We start from the raw sequence: 11,975 nt of genomic DNA, 5'->3' as shown, positions 1-11,975 counted from the left end.
ACAGCTTAGGGGAAGTGTGCACAGATGCGGCCCCCCGGGTTTCCGAAGCCATCAGTGGATTAGCTGCCTCCTGCTCATCCTTAAAACTCAGGGCAATGACTCGTCTGCGGGGCTGCTGGGATGAAGCTGAGCAAATCTGTGGGGCCCCCTAGTGGCCAGGAGCAGAAGGCAGTTATGGACGCTGAGAGCCTCCTGAGCCAAGAAGAATGTCAGGAAAGAAGGGGGCCAAAGCCGGTGGTCCCGAAAGAAGCAAACCGGCAACACAAAAGGCACAAATCAAAAGGTCCAGGTGGCCATGGGACCCTGTCATAAACAAGAATGGCACCAGGAGGGAGTGAGTGCCCCATGGTGACAGCAGTGGAGGTGGCCGCTCATCTTCAGGGTCAGGCTTTGCCCCAGTGACGGAGTGTCATGGCGCACTGCTGATTCTGTGGGTCACGCCCTGGCATGACACTTGGGGTCACTGTGACGTGACACACGTGATGTCATCGCGTCACTACGTGCTCTCCATCTTCACCGAGTCTCTGCCTCTTTTATGTCCCCATTCAGCCGCGTACTGCAGTGTGAATGGTGACGTCAAGAATGGCGGAGTGCTGAACAAAACCGGGGGTCTGCCGGGCAGCAGGGTGTCTTACTTCTGCAACGCGGGGTACAGGATGGTGGGAAGGAGCAACGCCACCTGCAGACTCCACAGCAACGGGCTGTACGGCTGGGACGCCGCCGCGCCGCTCTGCCAAGGTAGGCCGGGTTCTGTGGGGTGGGGTCTGGTGAGGGGGTGTCCCACTTTTCTGAACTGCACCCTGCCATCTTGAGGGTGGGGCCCGGGCTGGCATCAGTCTGGTGACGTCACTCAGCTGACTTTGGGTTTGGCGCTGTTTGGTCTTGGGGGTCCCTGGTTGACCGTCATTCCTCCTTCAGTCGTACCAGGTTTACCACGTAGGCCTGAGCCGAGTGCCCCACGTCCCACCTCTAGCCCCCCTTGTATGATGGCTCTCACCAGCCTGCTTTTGTGGTTACATCAGTGAGCCAAACGAGAGGATCGGAGCAGCGGGGCGGGTGGGAGAGACGGTCCCACTGATAAACTCAGCATTTGCAGTTACAAGCACCGGGACCACCGGGACCACCGGAACACTGAACAGGTGGTCTGCCAGGGGCTGGCTCTCCATCTTAGAATATTCTCTGCTCTGACTCAGCCTGGCACGGCCCTTGGATGGGATGGCAGCAGCAGAGATACTTGGCCCCCCTTGGACTCGGACCCCCCATTCCATCCCTGGCCAGGTTGTTCTTGTATTGATTACATTTCAAGAGACACGAGTAACAAACAGAGATGCAACAAGCTCGGCCAATCAGCAGGTCTCGTCAGGCGGTGCCAGTCCCCAGGCTGTGAGTCCCTGCTCTGCTGGGCTGAAGTCTCATTAATAAGTGTGGACCTCCGCGTTAACACGTGTCCCTGTTATGTGACATTTAGTAGGGGGGGGTTCATAAAAGCAGTGTTAATGTTTGTGATGCGCCACCTGTTGGAATGAAAAATGCAATGCACTATATTCTGGTGAGATGTCATTTCATGGATGACACAGCTTTTCCTTGATTTATTTGAATTTCAACACTGGAAACAGCAAGAGGCTGAGAGGACACCTGAGAAGTTCTCCGTTATCAGTGGCAGAGATGGTGCCACCCGTGTGCCAGTTGTTAATTCCTGGGTAATAAGCCAATCTTACCAAACAGTCAAAAGGAGTGGCAGGTGGTCCTTAGAAAAGCCAGCATCCTCCAGCTTAAATGTCATCGTTAGGAGTGACTAAGTGGCACCATCGTGGGCAGCCAGCCTTACAGCTCATTTGACAGTGGACTTTCTGTCCCTTACCTCCGGAGTGACACGGGGCAGGCGGGCACTATCAGGTCATGTGATGTCTGCCCCCTACTGGCCTTCTCACTCCCGATGTCCTCTGCCAGGGCAGCTGAGTTGAGACTCTGACACCTTCTCCTTGTTCTTCTTTTCTCCTTCAGCCATATCCTGTGGCATTCCTGAGCCTTTAGGCAATGGCACCTTCTATGGCAATCAATACACCGTGGGCAGCAGGGTTCAGTACCAGTGTGACGAAGGCTACCACCTGGCTGGGGGTGATTCGGCCACTGTGGTGTGCCAGGAAGATGGCATCTGGAGTAACAAAGGGCACCCACTGCGCTGCACACGTAAGTTCTGAATGTGCAGGTGGGTGGGAAGGGCATCAGCTGGGGTGGGCATCCACCTGACTAGGGGTCCTCCTAAGTTCTCATGATTTTGTGTGTCCTCACAGGGGTAATAATGACATGCCACCAACATGAACACACACACACACAGACAACTTGTGTCGAGTCTCCTCAGGCCACACATCTGTTTGGCCAGAAGAAAGGAGTGGGCAGGCAGGTGGGCACGATGCCCCCTGGTGTTATTTCACTCTTTTTTGTCTCCTTTGGGGATTTTCCATCACATTTGGTCTTGTTTTCTCTCGTCACCATGTCTTGGGTCACTCCACTAAATGCTGCTGGCATATCGTCACATGCCTGCTGTCATCACCGTGACATCCCCAGTAGTTCCAGTATAAATATGTTGACATGTGGTGGACGCTCCTGATGATGAACTTCTATGTGTCTGCCAGTCCCAGCACTTGGCTGCTGTGCCATCTCTTGAGTGACATTCTTGTCCTGCCCCTTTGGTCTTCCTGTGCCCGGTGGGGGGGGTGTCTTCATGCGTGGGGGGCAGTTGATTTTCCACACGGTTGGCGAGGCTGAGCACAGGTCGGCGATGTTGAAAGATGATCTGATTAGTAAGTGAAATGCTAAAACTCGGGGGCACACTGGGCACACTCTCACAGCAGCGGGCACACTCTCACAGGGTTAAATCAGCCCACCTGTACTTTGGTGAGCCTTTGACGTATGAAGAAGTTCTTGAGGAACGAGCGCGTCTTAACAGAGCTTAAGGGGATTGGCTGTGATCCCCGCTGAAGTCTGCCCGGCACAAAGTTTGGATTAGCGGGATTTCATCGGAAAGTTTGGAGTGACGTGAGTAAGCCGCGCATTTTCACAAATGATGTCCCCTCATTGGAGGGACTCACACGCCGCTGGTGCCTTTCATTTTGCAGATATAAGAGCGGGGGGCTCTGCTCCGGGACCCCTCCATGACCCCCCAAGTCGGATTCTGTTGTGTGTCCCATCAGGACGGTTGGCCCTCTGCTGGCCGGGACCTGCAACTGCGCCCTTCCAGGAAGGGGACACGGGTGGCCACAAAGCCCCAGCGTGTGACGCGGGACCACTCAGAACACTCCCCTAAAGGGAGGCCCAGATTTGAACTGTCGCTCGGGGGTCAGCCGGAGGGTCTCACCCGCACCGGGTGCCGTCTCCATTTGGACTCTTTAACAGGAGGTGCTTTGGTGCGCCTAATTGGCCTAATTGCACTTAAGCCTAAATTGGACGATTACGGCTTTGTTACCTTCTGCCAGAAACAAAGAGCTAATAAGGAGCAGATGGTTTGTGGATCTCTGGGAACTCCAACATCTTAATGAGCGTTCTGCGCCTCCGGATCATCGTCTTGACACTCGCACGCGCTCAGATCCTGTCTTGATTAACACGCTTTTTATAGTTTCTCCTTAAATGCTGTTTGATTGCTGGGCGTTTAAAGCATCCGCCCCCCCGTGCCCCCCCCCGACGCATCTCAGGCGCTCTGCTTAGACGAGGCTGAGCTCCGGCAGCTGCCATCCACAACGAGGCAGGATTCCCGTCTTCTCGCTCCTTTTCCTTTCCTTTCTTGTTTTTCCCGTTTGTCTCCTTTGAACTCCATGGTACATCCCAGCTAGAAGAGGGGCGGATGGCGGGCACATCACTGTCCTCATACGGTGACCCCCACGAGGAACACGACATGTTACATGATGCACCATAAGGGTGGGAAGATGGGCTCACCTGCTGGGGACCACCACCGTGTGCCCCCTTGTCCGAATCAGATCCCTCACTAAAGCGGGGCATTGGCTAATATCTAATATTAGGTGGGCCAGCACAGAATCCAGGGGGGCAAATCGACGTTTGATTTAAACGAGTGGACCGAGTTAGACCCTGTCACATAGGCATTCACAGTGGGGGTTGGAAAGGTTTTAGAAATCATGGAGACTCGGATGGGTGGCACAGTGGCACAGTGGCGCTGCTGCCTCGCAGTTGGGAGACTGGAGACCTGGGTTCACTTCCCGGGTTCTCCCTGCGTGGAGTTTGCATGTTCTCCCCGTGTCTGCGTGGGTTTCCTCCCACAGTCCAGAGACATGCAGGTTAGGTGGATTGGTGATTCTAAATTGGCCCTAGTGTGTGCTTGGTGTGTGTGTGTGTTTGTGTGTGTCCTGCGGTGGGTTGGCACCCTGCCCAGGATTGGTTCCTGCCTTGCACCCTGTGTTGTCTGGGATTGGCTCCAGCAGACCCCCGTGACCCTGTGTTCAGATTCAGCGGGTTGGAAAATGGATGGATGGATGGATGGATGGATGGAGACTCAGCATTAGTGATGAGAGAAGCTCAGGGGTGGCATCAGGTCTTCGTTTTGAGGAGAGTGAGAAAGCACAAGGAACCCCCTGACCATCTAACACTAACCCTGAGCCCACTCACTCCTTTGGTACTGCCATAAAATCAGTTCTGAACAATCCGGACCCACCCACGACGCCAGCAGCAGAACACAAATTCAACTCCAAGCTGGGACGGACCCTAAAGTTCTCCACGCTACTGGACCACCAAATCTCTCTGTGTGAAGACAAACCTGCTGAGGTTACACTGAAGTCTCCAACTCAGCCACTGTGAAGTAAAATGGAGGCCAGTACAGAGGGTGGCACTCACAGCATCAGAAGAAGCCCCACGAAGTCGAAGTCCTCATTTAGGCACCTCACTGGGGTCTCCTCTTTATCTCCATCAGCGCTGGTCACTCTCCGTGGTCCTGAATGAGCCCATCTGCTCTCCGCTGGACTCTCGAGAGCTCCGCTTTAATACGTAAACTGACATTTAAGACCCCCAAGACTCCAAGTGTGGCCTCACTTGTGCACCGTATGACCAAACCGCAGGGCCTCCTCCTCCTCCTCCAGTGCTCCTATGATCTCCCACAACTACAAATCGGCGCCAGTAGAAGAACAGAGCAGCACAACCGGGCCGAATCAGGACCATGGAGAGCAACTGAGGAGCCGAGCCTTTAGATATTCAACAGACGGAGATGAGCGGGTTCTAAAGGGAATTAGCAGGGCGGACCCCACCTGCTACTGATTAGTGGAAGTCACGATGAAGGTACTGAGGCCACAGCTCCATGTTAGAAAAAGATAACAAAGATAAAGCAGCACTCCAGAAAGTCCAGAAAAGAGCAGCTAGGCTGATTCAGGACCACCTTGGGGACACGGGGGTCCCCAGAAAATATTGTAGCCAATCTGGATGGGACACCCTTGTCGTGATAGAAGATCTGTCATGGCTTTGGACCCCCTTGTGATAAAGGCCTGTATTTGTATTCTGCTCAATTGTCCCTAGGGGGCCCCTGTGACGCCCCCCAACTTCATGGCCTACCACCACCCAAAACTCTTGTGGCATCTTGTCCTGTCACTCTCAGTGGTGTGCCTACCAAACATTCAAACCCAGATGAGTGTCCTCATTTCATGCCTATAGAGGAAGCTGAGGCCACCAAAGGCTAAAGGTGACACGACGGACGTGTTCAAGGTGACGTCATACAGCGCAGTGTGACAGCACAAACCTGAGGACAAAGTCTCCACACAGACGCATGAGCACATGGTGGCCCCTCAAAGCCCGATGTCATCGCTTAGTGGCAGAGGCGGCTGACGGGGGGGGGGCAGGTGCACCAGTCGCTTGAGTGGCCCCCGTGGTGACCCTTTTCCTGTTTCTCTTCCCCAGCGGTCCGCTGCCCCAGTATTGAGAGCACCCTGATGGAGCACCTGGTCTGGCATCTGACATTCGGGGCACCAAATGAGTTTGGAGCTCAGCTGCTGCTCAGCTGCAGTCCTGGATATTTCCTCGAAGGTCGCCGGATTACAAAATGTCTACCGAATGGGACGTGGAGTGCGGGCGAAGGGAAGCCCACTTGCAAAGGTAACTCCTGCTGTTTGAATTTCTTGTAAAGGCTACAATTAAATGTTAAAAATGAAGGACAGGGCCAGAATCAAAATGTTGCATTGTTGTACTCCTGTTGTTATAATTTATAAGGTGGGCTGTGACCCCCCCCCCCCCTAAAAAAAAGGAACTAAAATTCAATTGGCAGCTCACAAACCTCCAAAAATGTGAAAAACTTCAAATCAGACGACGCTGAAGAAAAAGCAGCCCGGCCCCAAACTCAAGGCGCAGGCTTACGGCCTACACAGGCCCAAAAGGCTTTAAAGTACAAGAGAGATGGGGGGACAACTGTTAAAATATCGGAAAGTGTCTTTAATTCACAAAGGTGTAGTAAGAAAAAGAGAAATGAACAAAGGAGGAGAGAAATAGAAAGGAAACAGAAAGGTCAGAATCCATCTGATGACGTAAACGAGAAGTCCAAGCACAGGAAACCCAATCACGAAGGTCCAAATGTAAAAGACAGCATAGCAGAGCAGGAGCCCAAAGCTGCCATTACACGTGCCATGGGGGCAGGGCCTCTGCCATAGTGCCGCTTGGCCCCACCCCTCTGGCGCAATATAAACAACACAGGGACCACCCTGTTAACAAAGCCCACTACACTCAGAGCTCAGTCATAAACAATAATAGTCATAGTCACAAGGACAGGTGACATCAAAAGGACAAAACAAAAGCCAGAGATGGACCCCCACACCACACAAGCCACCTCAGACCTCACAGAGCACAAAGCTGAGCTGCACTGCCACACGGGTCTGAGCCCAAACTTAAGCGGCAGGCTGACGTCCTGCACAGGCCCAGCAGTGTAAAGGGAGCGGCCATCAAAGCAAGGACAAGGACACTTTTTACAATGAGATCAATAACATTATTATTATTATTATGATATATAATTATCACAACAAATCCAAAATGGAGCTCAATATCCGAAAGGCTTGCTCACAAAAGAAAAACCCAAAGGCACACACAACAAAGTCCAGGATCCCAAAGTGAAGGCCAGAAAGGAAACCACAGAAATCCAAAAGAGAGGGCAGGGCCAGCGAGCGGTGGAGGTGTGGCCTGCCTATATATGCTGCAAGGGGGCGGGGCTAAGCGGCAGTCTCGGGAGGCCCCGCCCCCTGCACATAAAGAGCAGGACAGCGTCACGGTCAAGGTGAGGCCATTGCTCAATAAAGTGACAAAGTGACATTTACGAAAAAGACCAAATTGGGGTCAAATAGCAAAGCCTCCCAAATCAGGTGAGTGGAGATGAAGCCCCCCGACTCTGACGTGGCACAAACACGTTGGTTCAACACAAAACTGGCAGTCAAAACTGAAAAGAAATTGAAATTCTCATAGGAAAATAAAACGGAAAGAACTGAGTGTGACCACAGCACGGAGCTCATGGCAGGCCTGTCACACACACACAGGCCACAGTCAGGACCCTCAGTGATCGCAGAGTGTGGTGGAGGTGGCAGGCCAGTCCTCTAGATGGTGTCACCTGGGCACGTGTGTCACATTCTGAGTGACCCAGGGGACGTCACTGAGGAGGTGTGCCCGGGCACCAGAAGTTGACAGTGCCAAGTGATGTTTAGTCTGCTAAAGTCCTGCCCCCAAACGTAGGACTGGCCCAACAGGAGGGCTCGTGGATGATTTTCTGTCACAGAGGATCCACTGACTCAACTTGTCACATGTCACCTGGAGGTCCCACTCTGCCGTGTCCTACACGGGCCTTGTGTTGCTCGAGGGCGTGGTGGCCACGGTGACATGCAATAGAGAATCAGAGACTCGGGCACAGACTGGCTGCCAGTCAGACCCATTTGTAGTGCGGTGGGCTCGGGCGCATGTGGTTAATGACGCCAACTCCCTCCTCGTGCGGCTCGTCTGTAGCGTCACTCGTTTTATCAAACTTCATCAGCGCGTCTTTAGCGCTTATTTGGAGGCCGAGCCGCGTGCGCTCACTGGCACAGCCCTGATTAATGGGCGCCGTCACATTTACTCAAACGGCACTTCAACTGAGCGGCTGCGTGAGCCCCCAGCAGATCCGTCTTCATTTGCTGTCTGAGACAAATCTTCGGCTCTTATGAAGCTGATCCGTTCTCATTCCTGTATGGGATGTGTCCTTCTGAGAAGCTCGGAAAATCCCATTTAGTGCCTCGTTGGAGAAGACAATAAGGGGGAAAACAAAGGAAAAAATTCACAAGAGGCCCAGTGACTAGGGTGACGTGTGTGTGACACTGTGGCACTTGTGGGATGGAGAGAGAGAGAGAGAGAGAGAGAGAGAGAGAGAGAGAGTCTGAAGGGGTGGAGTCTGCTACAAAAGTGCTGCCAGAAAGGGGAGGAGCCTGGGAGAGAGAGCAAGGCAGGTGATGTCATTAGGGGTGGAGCCTGGGGGGGTGAGTGGTGCTGTCAGAAGGGGCGGGGCCGTGTGTGAGGCTTGGCCACATCAGCTGACAGACAAATGGCGTGGCCTTTGACCCCAAGTGAGCGGCTGATGGTGTGAAGGAGCTGGGTTTGGGTGGTGCCACTGATGAGACCCCTGACTACATTTCCCTCTAGTGTCCGAACGCGGTGTTATGTCGGGCAGGTCCTTATTGTCCTGTGTGCCCTCCGGTGCCAGTGAGTGCCACGTCCAGCCCCCCCCCCATTGTGCTGACGTTGCACACAAGTGGCAGCTTCCACTTCTACTGCTGAGGATGACTGCAATATTTGACCCCAGGAGTCCCACCCATAAATATAAATGAGGCGCAATCAAAAAGTCAAAGTGTCGGAGCTCCAGCTGGAAACTCAAGCACGCGGGCAGCCTTGGCTGTAGGGGGCACCGCTGCACGCTCACCGTGGTTTCCTCTCACAATTGTTTGGTTCTGCTGTTTCCTGATCCTACCTTCTCCCTAGTGACCCACCAAACAGAGGGGTGGGCTTTGGTCCCCGTGACCCTGCACTGGCTTAAGCAGGCTGCCCAGTGTTTGTGGGTCTCTCTGTACTAACGATGCCCCCAAGCTGCCCCCATATTTCTTCCCGGCCTTGTGTGTTGGTGGCAGACATTCTCTAACTGCTATCTTCTTTACTTTCCAGTCACCTCCTGTGGGGACCTTCCTTCTCCACCAAACGGTAACAAGATTGGGACCTTAACCACCTATGGGGCCACGGCCATCTTTACCTGCAACACCGGATACACCCTGGTGGGCTCACATGTTCGGGAATGTCAGGCCAACGGACTGTGGACTGGAGTGGAGACCCGATGTCTGGGTAAGTCCCACCCGCTCCTTTTATTGCCTTCTGGACTCCCATTTTGACCAGTAGGTCTGCGCTGGTAAAGGCCAACCTGAAAAAACATAATAAGAGGTGGGAGACGAACCAATCAGAATGAGGGGCTGTTAAAGGTGGCGACCAGCAGGGGTCAGCGCCAGGCTGCTGCCCTCTTTAATACGCATAAGCGATTTGAGGAGAACAGAAAGAAGAAGCTGACAATGTGAGGGGACTGGCAGGAATGGCAGAAAATGCAGAATCAGCCAAATGGAAAGGCTGGCAAGCGTTGAGGACAAATCGACTGAATGTAAGAAAATGTGAGGAAGACAAAAAGAAAAAGAAAGAGTGAATGGAGACCTGGAAATACACCGCAAGTGACAGCCCTGGGTGTCACACTGCACTGGTCACCGTCCACACCCAGGCAGTCAAGACGATTAATGGGACACCAGGTGATATGGCGCCCCTGAAGTGTGAGGTACAAGTCAAGGGGGTTCACACCCAAGTTCTATAAAGCACTAGAGAGGCCTCGTCCCATCCGTGATGGGGCACTGCACTCTCCATATCAGAAGAAGCCGAGAGCCGTGCCAGGAAAAGAACAGCCAGGCTGATTCAGGACCACGGAAAGCGACTGTGGTCCTGAAAGAGCCAAGAAGGAAGTCACGCGGGCACAGGGGGCATCCTGCATACACCACTGAATGAGACAGGGATTAAGTGACCAGGCTGTGTGGTGGGCAGTAGGAGTTTAGGACCTTCAGTCCTCTATGTTGTTACGTAGGACTGGCGAGCTTGATGGCCCGAGTGACCAGTGGCTTCAGTGCTTCATGACTTCACTGACTGACTGGAGGAGCGATCACCATAAACTCTTTAAGGCCACACACACCTGTTGCTGTAGAGCACAGGGGGCGCCCTCAAGTCACTTCTGAACCCTTAGAAGACCAAGGTGTACTGAAAGGACCTTTAGGGTAAAACAATGGGAGTCGGCCTGAGAGTCCATGGCTGGTAATGGAGCGCACTGAAGTGGCATGTGGCCTCGCTCTCACGAAGGCCACTTACTACCCCTTAATAGGTCCACTTTTACTTGGCCCATCCACCTTTCTCTGACCCCCTGCTCTACTCCTGGTCACTGCTCTGGGCTCACTTTGAGGGTCTCTTCCCAGGTCAGAACTAACCTTTGGAAATCTCAAGACCCTTCTCCTAGAGCTCCCTCTAGTGGCCCAAGCCAGGAAAGACAAAAAGGAGGGTCACAGGTCACCTTAGTGCCTCCCGCCTGCTCCATTACCTGATGCACCCCCCGTTACATAATTAATGAGTTGGTGTAGTGCCCCTCTTGGTGGGTGTTGACCATCACTGGCAAGGCCAATTGTGGAGCACCCCCCCAACACACACACACAGACACCACCACTACAACTCCACACGCCCCCTAGTGGCCTGCCTACCGCTCCTGCTGTCTGTCATTATGACTGAAACTTCATCCCCTGGGCCAATGTGGCACAGAGACCTGTAATGTGACATGCCCCCCCTTCTTCATTCCCATGACTTTTGGTGTGACGCCCCACAACATGCATCCTATTTGCTGCCTTGGTTTCTCTTTTCCCGTCATTTTCGATTATCGTTGGAATGATAGCCCGGTCTGAGTGTGCGGGTACACATGTAGGACCCCAGGACTGGCACACAGGTTAGGTAAGCGAGCGGCTGGAGTCTTCACAGAGCACGGCCCATGTGTGGTTAGCGTGTTCTTCTCCTGCTCCTTCTGGTGTGCACTGGGGTCCCCTTTGATGGACTGGTGTCCTGCCTTGAGCCCAGTGCTACAGCGGCAGGCTCCACAAACACTTCACAGAGAGACCCCCTCACAAAGCGCAGAGCCCACCAGGCCCCTTCACCCACCTCACGCGGCTCCTCTGAATTTCCTCACATCAGCCGAGGCAGCAGCTGCGCTCCCGAAGCTCCGACAAGCACGCCAGGATTTAACGACAAGCCAAGCGTGTCATTGCAGACGGGCACTTGTCAAACACGTCTGCGTCACGCATGGCAGCTTGGGGGAGCGCCGGACAAGCCAAGAAAATGAGAAGGCGTTTCATCTTTTAATTTGGACATGTAGCTACCTCTGGGGATGGGCGGCAGACTGAAAAACCTCAAAGAAAAGCCTGGCAAAAAGCGCCCACGACGCATCGACCACCTGCCAGGCGGGCACCTCGTCTTCATCGCCTGCTCCTCGGCTCATCTTCTGTTTACACCCACGAGCCAGCCGGGAGACCACCACTGCTTGAACCTCGGACCTCCGGGCTTCACTTCAAAGCTCGTCGCCCGCACTCTGATTGAAGGACGTGAAAGGCGCCATAAACAGTGAGATCAGACAAACGCCTGCCCAGAAGTGGCATTCAGGTCAGCAACTTGCAGACGAGCGACTGAGGGAAATCACTGGGGGTTTGGGGGGGCTTCCATCACGGAGCCTTCCTCTCGTCTGCTGGCTTCTGTCGATGACTCATTTGGGTATTTGTCATTTATGTCACTTCTTCAGTCATTTGTTCTTTTATTCATTCATCTGTCCTCCACATTCATTTGTTCATTAATTCACCCACTGATTTGTTCATTCACAGACAGATAGATAGATAGATAGATAGATAGAGAGATAGATAGATAGATAGATA

At 53.4% G+C, this 11,975-nt stretch overlaps 1 protein-coding gene across 1 annotated transcript in view; it reads left to right on the top strand.

The window, feature by feature from the left end:
- Positions 1–11,975, top strand: part of LOC114665777 (CUB and sushi domain-containing protein 1-like) — a 299,098-nt gene that overhangs the window by 254,786 nt on the left and 32,337 nt on the right. The window contains exons 49-52 of the mRNA XM_051919387.1: positions 550–738; positions 2,005–2,190; positions 5,893–6,087; positions 9,154–9,327. Coding sequence (XP_051775347.1) covers positions 550–738; positions 2,005–2,190; positions 5,893–6,087; positions 9,154–9,327 — 744 coding nt within the window. The remainder of the gene's footprint in view (positions 1–549; positions 739–2,004; positions 2,191–5,892; positions 6,088–9,153; positions 9,328–11,975) is intronic.

The sequence above is a fragment of the Erpetoichthys calabaricus genome, chromosome 15, assembly GCF_900747795.2.
Source record: "Erpetoichthys calabaricus chromosome 15, fErpCal1.3, whole genome shotgun sequence".
NCBI classification, from domain to species: Eukaryota; Metazoa; Chordata; class Cladistia; order Polypteriformes; family Polypteridae; genus Erpetoichthys; species Erpetoichthys calabaricus.
Note: the sequence above shows the minus strand (reverse complement) of the source record. Positions and strands in the feature narration are given on the sequence as shown.